This window comes from Petaurus breviceps, unplaced genomic scaffold, assembly GCF_028583685.1.
Source record: "Petaurus breviceps papuanus isolate PSGF00001 unplaced genomic scaffold, PetGlider_PUasm1.0 90925, whole genome shotgun sequence".
Classification (NCBI taxonomy): Eukaryota; Metazoa; Chordata; class Mammalia; order Diprotodontia; family Petauridae; genus Petaurus; species Petaurus breviceps.
Window position 1 is genome coordinate 22,416,255 of NW_027187380.1, and position 15,427 is coordinate 22,431,681.

Below are 15,427 nucleotides of genomic sequence, written 5' to 3' on the forward strand. Positions count from 1 at the left end.
CATGTAAGTTTAATGAGAGGTAGCTGTTGGCATAATGAATAGAGCACAGGACCTAGAGTCAGCAAGACCTGAGTTCAAATTCAACTTCAGACTCTTACTAGCTGGGCAAGTCATTTAACCTCTGTTTGTCTCAGTTTCCTTAAATGTAAAATGAGAATAATAATAGTACTACTTTGCATAGTTTTTATGAGCATCAGATGAGAAAAATATTTGTCACAATGCCTGGCACATACAGCACTATACAAATGTTCATTCTCTTTCTTTCTTCATATAAAAAACATTCTCCGCAGATGCAGAGTAAAATGCATCTTCTTGACGTAATCCTAACTCATAATGATGTTTTTGCTTCTCTTTAAAGCACATTGTACACAATATTTTGAAGAAATCAGTTGCTCACTTGAAAGATATTGGGAAAGGGGTTTTGTTGCTCTTCAAGCTGCCATTAATTCTGCTATTATAGAAGTAAGTATAAAATTTTAAGAATCCTAATAATAATAAATATAGTTTACTCTGACCATGCCACTTTCTTGGTCCCTAATTCCAAGACAAAATCTTAATTCCTCATTTTGGCACTTGACTCCAAGCCACATATCATATTTATTCATGTATGTTGTGTTCCAGTGAAACTCAACTAGTAGCTGTTCCAGAAATTCAATATGAAGTTTCCTGTCCCCATAGGCATTTTCACATGTCTGGAAAGCATTTCCTCCCCTTCTGACTTTCAAAAGTCTTCTTTTCTCTCAAGGCTAAGCTCAGATATCACTTCCTCCATGCTACATTTCCTGTTTCCATGAAAGTATTTTTACCTTACTAAAATATTCCTAAATTGATTTGTCTCTCCCTCTTCTCCCCTACCCCCTTCACTCCCTATCTCCAAGTAGAAAACAATTTAAAGGCAGGGATTATATGGGTTTTATCCTTACATACCCTGTGCCTTATAGGTAAGAAGTTGCTAATCAATGTTTGCTCAATGTATTTATTGAATGTTAATTGATAGCCTATATCAAAATTGCCCAATTATTAAAGAATATAAAATGTGTGATCACTAAAGACTGAAAAAATAAAAAATAGCATTTTCTTCATATCCACTGAATTGAAATGTTGATTTTTTTAATGTTAATATATCACTTTAGGTCACAACAAACCATTCTGTGATGGAGCAGTTAATGTCAGTCCATGGTATAAAAATGAAGGTGGCTCCTTTCATTTCCCGATTTGGAATCACTAATGACATCATCATTGCAGTCTACATAATTTCTTTCTCCCCAATGTCATATTTTGTATGCCTCAATGTTACAAGAGAGAGAAAAAAGATTAAAAAATATATGACAATAATGGGCCTCCAGGATTCAGCTTTCTGGTAAGTTATATATTTTGCTTTCAAATAATATGAATAAATAGAAGACTGGAGCTAACTAGATACTAGCAGTTTTTTTTCTAGGATTATGATTTAAACTTCATACATTTAATACATTGGTAACTTTTAAAAAATACATTCCTACCATTTAAAAGACCTATGCCCACCTATATGCACAGGGATTGGGGTCTTATGACATTTAATGAATTGATTTGTTTTTCTCCCAGAACAGATAATATACAGATGATATGCTTTTTTGCACATTCTGAATAAAATTCAGCAATATGGAAGAAAACATAATAACAAGATTGGAACATATTGGTATAAGGGCCTAGCAGGAATCTTTCTGCTGTATGCATTCTCTTACACATTAGAGAGTGGTATATGATTTTGGCTTACTACAATTTAAAAAGACTGTGGAGAAATAGTCATGTAGATTATCTAGCCTCATAATAATGACTTGAATAAATGAACTATTGTGGTCTAAAAATCATTACTGAGGCTAGAGAAAACTAGACTAGAAAAAGAGATGAATTAATCATAAAAGGAGACAAAATATAAACCCCCATATTATACTTGTATCTGTCAAATATTAGAACACCTAGAAAAAGACCTTCAAAGTATTGGGCAAATCCTGAATGGAAAATATATTGGAAGACCTTGAAGGTATTAGATCCTATCAGACTAGGTTGTAGAATTGAGACTTCTTAGCCTCCACGAGGTAAAGCTAAGGAGAGTGTTAAATGAATCAATGAATAAATCAATTAATTAAAGAAGCATTGCTAAGTCTTAGGGGTGCAAATACTAGAAGAAAGGCAGCTACTGACCTCAATGAGCTTATATTCTAACAAACGAAGAAAACCAATATAAGGTAGTGGTGACCCAGGAAGATATTTTAGACTGGAAAGTCAAAGGGATAGTGAATAGAGTAATAAAGTTAAATAGTTATATGACTTTAATGGAACTGGGTGCTATTGTTGTTTTTGGCAATGCCAACACTTTTGCAACCAAATAGTAATAATAACTAATGTTCTAATTGTGCTTTATTAAAATCTACCAAGTATTTTCCCTATAACAATCCCCTCCACCCTGGTAGGTAGCATGAGTAGTATTATCATTACCATTTGACAAATGAACAAACTGAGGATTGGAGTTTTTCATAGAAACTAGAACTGGAATCATAGAGATTACCTGTTACATCCTTCCATTTTACAAATGGGTAAATGGAGCCTCAAAAAGATTAAATAATTAGTCAAACAGTAAGCAACAGAACTTAAATTTGAATCCAGGTTCTTTGTCTTTAAATCTAGTGTTCTTTTCACTAGAGCAGACTGTTTTCTCCTTCACAACCATCATCTTCAGAGGTTCTAAACTTAGTGTAAAAAAGCTGCTATTTTTCAAAAACATATTTGGAACTCCTTATGGAGGCAAAGAGAGAAGATTCAGTGTAGCTTCACTCTTTTGACGAGTGTAACTTCATTTTAGAATTAACCTCCATTTTAACTTTTCCTAAATGGTTTTGCTTTTTAAATTCACATCATACTCAGATTTACCCCAATCTTTCCTATAAGCGACCCAATTAATAAGAATCTTAGATACACATTTTACATATATAAAAAGTAAACAGTCTGTCCTTATGAATCCCTTATAATCAGTCTTTGGTATGTACTTTATATTGCTCTTGTTCTTATGTGTTAAATCTTCTTCAGGATTTTTTTAACAGTCTTGAAAGTCTGAGAGTTTATCAAATGCCTGTTTTCTTTCCATTCAGGATAATACTTAACTTTGTAGGGTATGATATTTTCTATCGTAGCCCCAGTTCCTTTACTCTTTGATATATTGTGTTCAAAGATCTGCAGTTCTTTAATATTTCTGCTATAAGGTCTTGTTTAATTCTAATTGTGGCATCATCATTATATTTAAATTGTTTTAATCTTGATGCTTTTAATATTTTTATCCTTGAGTTGGGGGTTTCAGAATTTGAATATAATAGTCCTATGAGTTTTCCTCATAGGATTTCTTTTAAGCTGTGATCAATTAATTTTTTCTGTTTCTACTTCCCCCAATCTTCCCAGGCTCAAATGCCAACTCCCCTCCACATTGGGGGTAAAAGTTCCTGTAACTGGGGCTGATGCAACCACTCAAACTAGCCCTAGAACTTGCTGCTTGCTGTTAAGGCAGTACCTAACCTGGAGGTGTTTACTCATAGGGACCAAACCTCATCCTGGGATTTTTCTTCCAGTCTTCTCAAATTGTTCCAGGAAAATCCAGTTGTGCCCTTATTCTTTTTTTTTGCTTTTTGGAGGACAATTGGGGGTAAGTGACTTGCCTAAGGTCACATGACTAGTTTTTGTGTTGTGTCTGCGGTCGAATTTGAACTCAGGTCCTCCTGACTCCAGGGCTGGTGCTCTATTCACTGCGCCACCTAGCTGCTCCTGTGTTCCTATTCTTATTTATCTTCACCCATACTTTGTTGTCTCTAAGGTGCTATTTCAACTCTTTTGTGGGGGAAAATCATGGGAGACTGGAATTTTCTGACCTACTCCATCATCTTTTCAGAATCCTCTCTGTAATTATTTTATACAAATGAGGTGCAAGAGGAAGAACTGATACAGAGGACTTAGATGGTGGAGGAGGGCAGGTAGTTCTGATAACCTTTCATTGGAAATAGGTTTAAGAGGGAACAGTACATATTGTTATGTATTAGAAGAGGATAAAAGTCTTCTAAATTCAGAAGAAATAAAACAGTAGGTGCATAGAGAAGGGAGAGAGGATAAGGGAGGGATCTTTAGAGGAGAGAGTGAGGGAATAGGTAAAAAGGGGTTATAGAAGAGTGTTTAGATTCATGGGAATGGGAGGATAGGGGAGGGATCCTTGGAGGGGGTTAGGCAAGTAATAGTAGGGCAAAGTAGTGAGTAGAAGTGAAGTAGAGGAGGCAGGAGGGATAGGAAACAAAAGATATGCAAAAACATAAAAGCAAAGATCAGGACTAGAATATGTTTGGGAAAGTATATGTCTATATATGAATATGTGCATGTATATATCTAAAGCTATAGAGAAGCTTATCTAAACTTTATTTTAGCCTTCTGGGGGTGGAAGAGAGAAAAACGAATAAAGTTAAAAAGTGCAAAGTAAAGAACAAAAGAAAACTCACAAGGAGGTAAAGATGGACAACTGTCAACATAACATTTATTATTTATCATACAGCCTTTTTGAAATGGAAATTTGTTACATATATTGAATCCTCTTTTATGTTCTGCTATGAACATGACATTTTTTTCTTTCTTATTTCGTATTTAAGTTCCAATATTTAAAAGTTTATGATATATTTTTGTTTCTTTTCTCCATTCTGTATTTGTGTTTTTGGTGTTTGAGTTGACAATAATAAAAAAAATAATTAGCTTCCATTTTGGTGTGAATTGAGCAAATCACTTCCTTGCCCTATGTAGGAGGTTTATTCCTCCCCTCCTCCCAGTCCATTTTCAAGGCTTTTCATAACATTCTTGCAACATCACCAGTGTCCTTAATATTGCAATGGACAAGTTTACAAGATGTAGAAAAAAAAGAAAAGAATCCTGTTCTCTCTCACCTTTCTTTGAATGGACACTTTATTCTATATATGCTAGTGAGAAATGACTGGGATGCTGAGCTCACTTAAATGACAGAGATTTTCCCTTTGGGATTATCTCATTTCACCATCCATGGCTTGCAAAGGCAATAAAGCTTCTTTACCTGACTTGTCCTATAATATCATGAACTTTGCCCTCTTGTAGGACAATACACTCTTTTGAAAAATTCATTCAGGACATGTGCCAAATTCTCATAAATACCCATAGTAATGGAAATTCTTGGACTTTTGAGGGGAAGACAATATTCTTATGGTGACTCAGCAAGCTGAATAACACTGCTTGGGTCAAGAAGGACATGTGACCCTAAAGTAATGGTGCTTGTTTTCAAGGGCAAATTGTCAAAATGAGGAGTTCCGTGAATGTTTTGAGAAATGTCAGCACTCCAGAAGTCATGTGCATAGATTCCAAAGGTGACTATATGGGAGGACAAAACACATTTGCCACATGTCAGTTCTATTTCATTAAATTTAAAAATTGTACAACATTACTTTATATGTTATGCATACCTCACATGTGAAGGGTTTTAATGAGAATATTATAGGTGATTTGTCTAGGTACATAGGAAATTGGAACAAGACAAAATTGGCTCATTTTAAAATGGGAAAGACTTTTATTGTACTTAGTAAGATATAAGGAAAAGAGAACTGACTTGACACAGTCAGAGTAACTGAACTAAAATTCCCATTCTGATACTTTAATGCCTTTGTGACCCTGGGCAAGTCACTCAACCTCTCTGGGCCTTAGCTTCCTCATCTGTAAAATGAAGAGGATTGGACTAGATGACCTTTGAGGCCCCTTCCAACCCTGGAGCTATGATCTATCTATCTATCTATCTATCTATCTATCTATCTATCTATCTATCTATCTATCTATCTATCTATCTATCTATTTATCTATCTATCTATCTATCATCTATAATGAAAGATAGTTGGGGAATTTAGGTCTCTTCAATAAGAGGATGATTGCCATTTCTTTTTGGTAGTCACTTCACTAAAAAGATGGGTTCAAACAGAAATTACTAATTGGTTCCTAACTGCTCTAAGGTAGAAAGAATTGCCTGACCATGTAATGTTGAAATTATACTGTGTTTCTACCATAGGCTTTCCTGGGGTTTACTGTACGCTATCTACATTTTTATTTTGGCAAATCTGCTGACCATTATTATAAAATCTTCTGAACTTGTAGTCATGACTGGTTACTTCATGGTCTTCAGCTTGTTTCTCCTATATGGTCTCTCTTTGGTGAGTATGTAAAGTTTCTTTCCCTGCATTAGTTCTTAGGAAGATCAAATGTTGTCAAGTAAGGACATCATGACAGTCATCCCTTGTCTGTTCTTTTTCTGTATCTGCCCAAGAAAGACTCTTTTTAAGCTTTTTAAAATTAATTCCAAGAAAAACTCTTTAAAGACAAGACCTTATCAGACATTAGTTTTGTAATATAATGGCTCATCTTGCATGATGTCCATAAAGGATTCTCAAAGGTTCAGCTGTCATCTGAGGTTCTTCTTCCTTCAGGTAGCATTAGCTTTCCTGATGAGTGTGTTGATTAAGAAACCTCTACTTACTGCCTTGGTCACATTCCTCCTTACTGCTTATTGGGGAGGCTTGGGATTTCTTTTATTGTATCAACAATTTCCTGCATCTTTGGAATGGATTTTAAGTCTCCTAAGTCCCTTTGCCTTCATTTTTGGAATGATCCAGGTAAGTTGAAATATTTATTTCTCTTTTACTATTAGTTTTACAAAATTTCTTTCCTGTGTAGAATTTAAGGGGTTGAAGATCTATGATTTTATTAGTATGGAATCTCTCCATCTCTTCTGATTCAGATAAAAAATAACTTCATTGATACATTTTATAGAGTTACCTGGGGCTTAACAAGCTTAATGCCATTCCTACAACCATTTAATTCATATGTACAAGGGATAATTCTTAAAATTTCAATGAAACTTAAGGAAAAATGGGATTTGACTAGTAAATTATACTTCAATTCTTCATTGATTTTTTTTCTACTTGATCATGTTTCATGTTAATTCTAACCCTTTTATAACATAGTCATGTCACTAATCCCAGTCATGATAAGCAGTGTATGTACATATTGTAATTCCTGCTGCAAAATAATTTTTTTACAAATGTACTATTTTTTCCTTTTTAATTTGCTATTTTTTAAACCTTCAGATTATGAAGATGGATTACAACTTGAGAGGTTTTGCTTTCCCTGACCCCTCTGGAGACTCACATCAATTGTTAGCCATATTTTTCATGTTGATTTTTGATAATCTTCTCTATTTGGCACTCACTTTGTATTTTGAAAAAATCTTGCCACGTAAGTAACAGTGCTTTCATGATTCTTAATGTCTTTCACCACCTTATTAGGGAAAGTTTTTCATTCTGACAGAGGACAAAGACAAATAGAGTTGACCCTATAGGCAGGAAAAAATGTGCTTATGGCAACAACCCATTCCATTACTGCATATTTCTTCACTCTTTGGAGGCATCTATGCCTGCTCTGCTTTGCTAGAGCTATTTATAAGCTACTCCTTGAAATTCTTCAGTTAAATTGTGTAACAGGCCTAATATTAACCTTTCTAAAGCATCCTTCCCATAGCAAACACAGTAATCTTCCTAAGGCACAGGTCTTGCCATTGCATTCCCTTGCTTTAAAAAAAGTAAGCAAAAAACTTTCAGTTGTTCCCTATTGTCTCTGAAATAAAACATAAGGTCATTAGCCTGGCAACTAATATTTTCCACAATCTAACTCCAACTCAATTTTCTCATCTTTTCTCATGCTGTGCTCTTTCCTGTACTCTCTATTCCTCTGTAGCTGGATTATTAGTTGTTCCCTAAACATGATCCTCCATTTTCTTCCTACAATCATTCAAAGGCCTGGAACATTTTCCCTCCTGAACTCTACCTCTCAAAATCTTTATCTTCCTTCAAGGCTCAGTTCAGGATTCTCACCTTTTCCACGAAGCTTTCCCAGAACTCTGCAATTTCAAGTTACCTGTCATTCCTCAATTGATCTTGAAACCTACTTATTCATGTCTACTGTATCTGCTGTATCTCACCCTGTAGGCCCCTTCTCCCCCCACTTAGAATGTAAACTCCATGAAAGATGGGGTTATTTCATATTTATCTTTGCATCCAGGCACAGAACAGGGACATGATAACTTTTTGTAAAATTGAATATTTATTTAATTACGTCTTGTTTCATTAGGTGAATATGGACACCAATATTCTCCTTTGTTTTTCCTGAAGTCTTCATTTTGGAACCCTCGCCCCAAGGCTGGTCATCAGACACTGGATAATGAGAATAACTCTACATATTACTCTGACTCTTTTGAACCAGTGCCTCTGGAATTTCATGGGAAAGAAGCTATCAGGTAATTAATTATCTTAGTGTACAAAAAGACAAGTGACAGGCTGATTCAGAGTAAAGCATATAAAACTGAGTCTTTCCTTTCCTATACCAACTCCCAGACTTCACTCTCAATCTCCCCTAAACACATACACACACACACACACACACACACACACACACACCTGCTTTAAATGAACACTTCCATAAAAAATTTTCATGTACAGGAAGATTTTCAATATTTGCCTTATGTGGTGAATCTTTAATCATGAACCTCCTCATGACTTTGTTCTACCTCTTTGCTTCCTCTTTTTTTTAACAGCCCTACCTCATACCCTATTCCCTTCTCTTTTTATCTCTTTCCATTTTTTTCTTCTGAGATGGAGGGAACACTTTCACAGAGAGAGAGAAAAAGAGAGAGAAGGGAAACATAGCAAGGTTCACTGTGCCTTGGCCTTTTGGATCTTTATTCTGTATTTCACGGAAGCAGATATTTCAGAATGCTTCATTCATTTGTGATTTAAGGGGGTTGGCACACATGTTCCACCTCCACCTTGGGGGAAAGGACTAACCTTAATAGTCCAAATCACTCAGCTAAGAATCTGCTTACTCTCCTACACTTAGTACAAAATGAAACAATCGCTTATAGAACAACAGTGATGAGGGCAGAGCCAAAATGGCAGAGTAGAGGCTGCAACCTAGCCAAACTCTCCCAACGTTCCTCTCCAAACAGCTTTAAAGTAATATGCTAAATCAAATTCAGGAATAGCACAGAAAACACAAAGTTGAAGTGAGACATTTTTCCAGCCCAAGAGAATTTAGAGGATTGGTATGTGATATTGGGGTGAGAACCAGCCTGGACTGTACCTGACAGCAGCAGCAGAAGGCAGATCTTGGAGGCCATGACAACATCAGCAGCATCTTCAGAAACCCTCAGCCCAGAGATGTTCCAGGGCAGAAATGAACACTAGTGTTTGTAGCTGCAGGGAAGCAGAGCCCTTCGTGGGTGAAAACCAGAGCATGGACCAGAAAAGAAGTGACTACATGTAATGGCAACCACACTGGCATGCTCAGGATAGCTGCCAGTGCAGGTTCTTAGATCTGATTTACTAGGAAAGATAGCTGTTTAAGGAGTCAACAATCTTTTTAAAAATTACATTCATTAGTTCAGCACCCTGGATGAGAAAATACAAGTGGAGAAAAAAAGACCAACAGACAAGGTTTCTAACTGTCTGAGAAATTAGTATAGATCAACAGACAGATACAACTATCTGACCAGGGCAATACATTAATAGTCACCAGAAAGAGAAGCACCAGCATCTGGGTTTTTTCAAAGGTTCATTAACGGCTACCCAGAGTCTCATCTGGTCAAATCACAAGAACACTCTTCCAATGAGTGATCCCTAAAATAAAATGCTAACCTCAGAGTATATATACCTTTCTTAGAGCCAGAGGGGATCACAACCCTCATTATTTGGTACCTAATTAGAAATTAACAAAAGTTGTGAAAGCGTTCCCACAAGCAAGTCACGCCTAAGCAAGCTTCCCAAAATGGGTTCCATGTGAGGCCTATTAATGGTCAGGGAAGATCTTATATCCCATTAATATTATGCCACACTCCTCCAAAGACATCACTACCTTGGAAGCACCAAAAACTTGCAGACCCCCAGAACTAGCTCTAAAAACAGCAGTGAGAAAAAGTCTGAAGATTGAAATAGTGTCTCCCCAGCCTGGGCGAACAGAACACAACTTTAATATAAAATTCAAAGTCAAGAAATAGACTGGAAAAAAGGAACAAACAATGAAAAAAGAACCAAACCATAAAAAGATATGATGACACTGATGATCAAGACACAAACTCAGAGACAACAATGTGAAAACAACTATAAGCAAAGCCTCAAAGAAAATTGCAAATTGGATACAAACCCAATAACAATTCCAAAAGAGCTAAAGAAAGCAATGAGAATGAAAAATAGAGGATGGAGGGAAATGGAAATAGGAAACTTTTGGACAAGAAATGAGAGCCATGCAAGAATAGTATAAAAAGGAGAGAATATCTTGGTTTTAAAAAAGACACAAAAACACTGAAGAAAATAACACCTTGAAAAACAGAATTGGTCAAATGGTAAAAAAGGCAAAAAAAATCATTGAAGAAAAGAATTCCTTAAAAAGTAGAATGGGTCAAATGGATAAAGAGGTAAAAAACTCATTGAAGACAATAATTCCATAAAATTAGAAGTGGGCAAATAGAAGTCAATGACTCCATGAAACCAACAAAGTCAAAAGAATAAACTAATAATTATCTACAAAGGACATATGAAGGAAAATGCTATCTGCATCTATAGAAAAAAACTGATAAATAGAAGTATGTATAGAGTGTTTTACACATATATACATATTTGTATCTAATAGTGGGAGGGGGAGGGATGGGGAAGACGAAAGAAAAAAGAGGAAAAAAGAAATTTTTATTTACATCATAAATTTATTTACATGATAACTATATTTTAAAGGAATTGTAAGTTGCATGTGATAGATTTGCATTTTCATGTGCTATCATCTTTTAAAAATTCTATATATTATGGAAATGCTTGTTTTATTTCATAAATTAAAATTAAATAGAACATTTTCAAAAGAAGGAAAAATGTATAAAAACCATGAAATATCTCATTGGAAAAAATTTGACTAAAAAGTAGATCAAGGAGAGATAATTTAAGAATGACTCAACTACCTAGAAACCATGATCAAAAAAAGATCATAAATTTCATATTTCCAGAAATTATGAAGGAAAACTGATCCAATATCCTAAATCCACAGAGTAAAAAAAAATTGAAAGAACTGACTAATCACTTCCTGAAAGAGATCTCAAAATGAAAACTCCCAGGAATATTATAGTCAAATTATGAGCTCCCAAGTCAAAGATAAATCATTGTAAGCAGCCAGAAATAAAACATTCTAATATTGTGAAGCCACAGTCAAGATCAAACAAGAATTAGTGACTTCTATTCTAAAAGAATAGAGGGCTTAGAACATGATATCCCATAAGGCAAAAGAGTTAAGATTACGACCAAGTATAATGTACTCAGCAAAACTGAATACAATTCTTCAGGAGGAAAAGAGATATTTAATTAAATAGAGGACTTTCAAGCACTCTTGATGAAAAGACCAGAGGTGTATAGAAAATTTGACATTCAAATACAAGTGTCATGAGAAGCATAAAAGGTAAACGTGAAAGAAAAATAGTAAAGGACTTATATATATATATATATATATATATATATATATATATATATATATATATAAGTTTAAGATGCTTGAATTTTTATATGGGGAGATGATAACATAACTCCTAAGATGATAATGTAACTCTTAAGAACTTTATCATTATTTGAGCAGTTGGGAGTCTACATAGAGGGCATGAATGTGAGGTGATTATATTAGGATGATCTCAAAAAATGAAGGGTTGAGAAAGAGGGATACATTAGGAGAAGGGAGAGGAAGAATGGCAAAAATTATCTCACATAAAATCTCCAGCAAGAAAGAGCTTTTACAGTGGAGAAAAAGGGAGGGGTTGGCAAGCAATGTTTGAACCTCATTCTCATTGGAATTAGTTTGAAGAGGGAAATATATCTCTATGTGTATTTTACATAGGTGTGTGTGTGTGTGTATGTGTGTGTGTGTGTGACACTCAGTTGGGTAAAGAAACCTATCTTACCCAACAGGGAACTAGATGGGGAAGTTGTATAAGGTGTGTGAGGGGAGAGGGTAGGGTAATAAAAAGGAGGGCAGATTAAAGAAGGTAGTGGTCAGAAGCAAAACAGACTTTTTTGAGCAGGAATGGGGTAAAATGACAGAGAAATTGATAAACAGAAGAATATAAGATGGAGGAAAATACACCGTAATCATAACTATGAATGGCATGAAATCATCCATAAAAGAGAAACAGATAAAAGAATGGATTAGAAAACAGAATACAACAATATGTTGTTTACAAGAAGCATACTTGAATCAGAATGACATGCATAGAGTTAAAAGAATGGGCTGGAGCAGAATCTATTATGCTTCAGCTGATGTGAAAAAGCAAGGGTAGCTATCAAGATCTCAGAAGAAGTAAAAGCTAAAATAGACCTAATTAAAAGAGACAATCAGGGAAATGACATTTTGCTAAAAGGTACAATAAACAATAAAAAATATAAATACTAAATATATATGCACTAAATGGCAGAGCATCTGAATATTTAAGGTCACAAACCAATGCAGCCAAAATGAGAAGGAAAGCAGGAAACTGAGGTGGGGGTGGTGGGGACATGGGTGAGGAATCTAAAGCAAATTTCTTTAATAAAGACCTTATTTCTCAAATACATAGGGAACTGAGTCAAATTTATAAAAATAAAAGTCACTCCCTAATTTATAAATGAGCAAAAGCATATGATTGTCAGTTTTCAGAAAGGGGAAATTCTGGAAGGGATATGGAGAAGTGGGGACATTAATGTACTGTTGGTAGAGTTGTGACCTTGTTCAACCATTCTGGAAAATAATTTGGAGCTATGACCAATGGTGATCAAATTGTGCATAATCTTTGACCCAACAATACCACTGTTAGGTCTGCTTCCCAAAGAAATCAAAGGAAAAGGAAAAGGACCTATATGTTCAAAAATGTAGGCAAAGAACTGGAAATTGAGAGGATGTCCATCAATTGAGGAATGGCTAAACAATGTGTGGTAAATATTTGCAATGGAATACTATTGTTCTATAAGAACAAGATGCTTTAAAAAAACCTGGATTGATATGAACAGATGCATAGTGAAGTGAGAAGAACCAGGAGAACATTGCATACAGTAACAGCTAGTACTGTGATGATGATCAACTAGGAAACACTTAACTGTGATGATGATCAACTAGGAAACACTTAACTACTCTAATCAATAAAGTGATCCAAGACAATTCCAAAGGATTGATGATGAAAAATGCCTCCAGAGAGAGGACTGATGGAGTCTGAGTGCAGAATGAAGCATAAGCTTTTCACTTTATTTTTTTTTGCAACATGGCTAATATGGAAATATGCTTTTCATTATTTCACATGTATAATTGATTGCGAAGAAGGGGCCTGAAGAAAGGAAAAGAATTTGGAATTCAAGATATTTTTAAAAGAATATTAAAAGTAAATAAATAATAAGTTGAGAAAATTTTAAAACATAAATAAAAGCAATAATGGTAAAGAACTGAAAGCCATGTTCCATGGGGATCCCACTAGGTATTCAACTTGTGTTATGTCTTTATTTAAAGTACTTTTTTCTTTTGCAATAAGAAGTTCTTCCATAATAATCATACCTCACTTTGCTATTTTGCCAGACTGATTTGGGGAAATGAAGAAAAATGGGAGAGTTGGTGTTGTGAAAATGGGAAAGATAGAAGAAAATCTATATCAATGAATATGGTTTACATTCCCACCTATTCACAGCCCAAATATTCTTTGAAAACAAGCTTATAATAAAAATTCATTTTACTCCACTTGATAGTATCTTATTTTTTCAATTACATGTAAAGATAGTTTTAAGTTTTCACTTTTATAAGATTTTTATTTACAAATACTGTTCTCCTTCCCTACCTCTCCTTCCCCCTCCCCAAGATGGCAAACAATCTGACATAGGCTATACGTGTACAATCATATTAAACATACATGAAAATTCATTGTGAATGAAGCCTTCAGGATTATTCTTCCTCACACTGATCTCTCCGTTCCCTAATTTCTCATGATACTTACATACAAACATAACTAAGTATTTAAAAACTCAAGACCAATACAATTTTCTCTGCTGTCCCCTACAATATTTAGGAGGTACATAAACACTTAGCAAATGTTCAGTATGTTATCAATGGATAGTGAACTGAGTGCTATGCCTTGGTCAACTTCTAATTACTAAGTAACTTTGAAAAGTCACTTTACCTTTCTAGGCCTTAGTCCCCTTGTTTATAAAGTGAGGGATTTGGAATTAATGTTCTCTAATGCTATTTGTAACTCTAATAGTCTACATTTCTATGACCATACAAAGCATGAGAATAAAAATGGGCAGGTCTTCAGATGAAGAGTAAATAGCCCCCCAAATTTTGTTGCCCCAATGGTGGCTTATCTGATTTAATATTTTTATAAGTATTCTAGAACTGATTTTATTGGGGAATATCTTGAAGATGCCATTAAATTCTCATGGGTAGTGATAGGTAAAGCAGACCAGTACAGACTGCAAGATCTTATGGAGTAATATAAGTAGCAGATAAGTAATAGCATTTAATAGTCAGAAGGCTATGGGTAACAAAAGAGAAAGCATTAGCTAATCTGCTGCAGTTCTGAGGGTGTGAGGGATGGGTAGAGATAAGTTTAAATTAGTATTTAGGAAAAGAAAAAATATGAGAGATAGCATGATGCAGCAGCTCTGTATCTCAGACAAACCTAGGTTCGAGTCTCACCTCTAACTCCTACTCACTTTGTGACCAGGGACAAATCACTTCTTAGCATTCTGAATCACTCTCTAAGACTCTAAGTTGTAGATGAGTTATCAATGTGCATTTACATAAAAACATTCCCTGTGCCAATGAAATTGCAAATTTAAAACCCACCTGCCCCAATTCTCAGTAAAAGCTAAGTTTAATTTTTCAGTTCAAATCTCAAGCACATCACTTCTTTGCATTACGTATAGGATCTCTGCTTAGAGTCACTTCCAAACTGCTGAGTTGTCAGTTTACCTTGGTTAAATGACCTGGAAAAGTTACCATCTCAAGATTGTTTAATCTTCTTTCAGAATCAGAAATCTAAAAAAGGAATATAAAGGGAAGTCTGAAAAAGTACAAGCTTTGAAAGGTAAGAGGAAAAAGTGAACTGCTGTATTAACTTTTGAAATTTGTTATTTGTAATGATTTGATAGTGATCTCTGACAGTTGACTTGGAATGCAAGTATAGATAACTTTATCCCAACTATTCTCTAGGCTGCTCCTAGGGGAGAGTGTGACTTTCCCTTTGCCATTACTTCTATTCTATCCTTAACCAGAAACAGAACAGCCTCTTGGAAAAATAGAGGAGGAGGCAGTGAATTTG

At 35.0% G+C, this 15,427-nt stretch overlaps 1 protein-coding gene across 6 annotated transcripts in view; it reads left to right on the forward strand.

Annotated features, from left to right (window-relative positions):
- LOC138152592 (ATP-binding cassette sub-family A member 10-like) overlaps positions 1-15,427 on the forward strand; it is a 118,531-nt gene that overhangs the window by 17,111 nt on the left and 85,993 nt on the right. For 5 of the 6 annotated variants that reach the window (XR_011166139.1, XM_069076554.1, XM_069076552.1 and 2 more), the window contains 7 exons: positions 359-462; positions 1,134-1,360; positions 6,086-6,227; positions 6,501-6,686; positions 7,161-7,308; positions 8,200-8,365; positions 15,135-15,193. Coding sequence is in view for 5 of the 6 variants with exons in the window: in XM_069076554.1 (XP_068932655.1) it covers positions 359-462; positions 1,134-1,360; positions 6,086-6,227; positions 6,501-6,686; positions 7,161-7,308; positions 8,200-8,365; positions 15,135-15,193 (1,032 nt within the window). In the remaining variant the exon portion in view is untranslated. The remainder of the gene's footprint in view (positions 1-358; positions 463-1,133; positions 1,361-6,085; positions 6,228-6,500; positions 6,687-7,160; positions 7,309-8,199; positions 8,366-15,134; positions 15,194-15,427) is intronic. The other variant, XM_069076553.1, reaches the window with a different exon arrangement.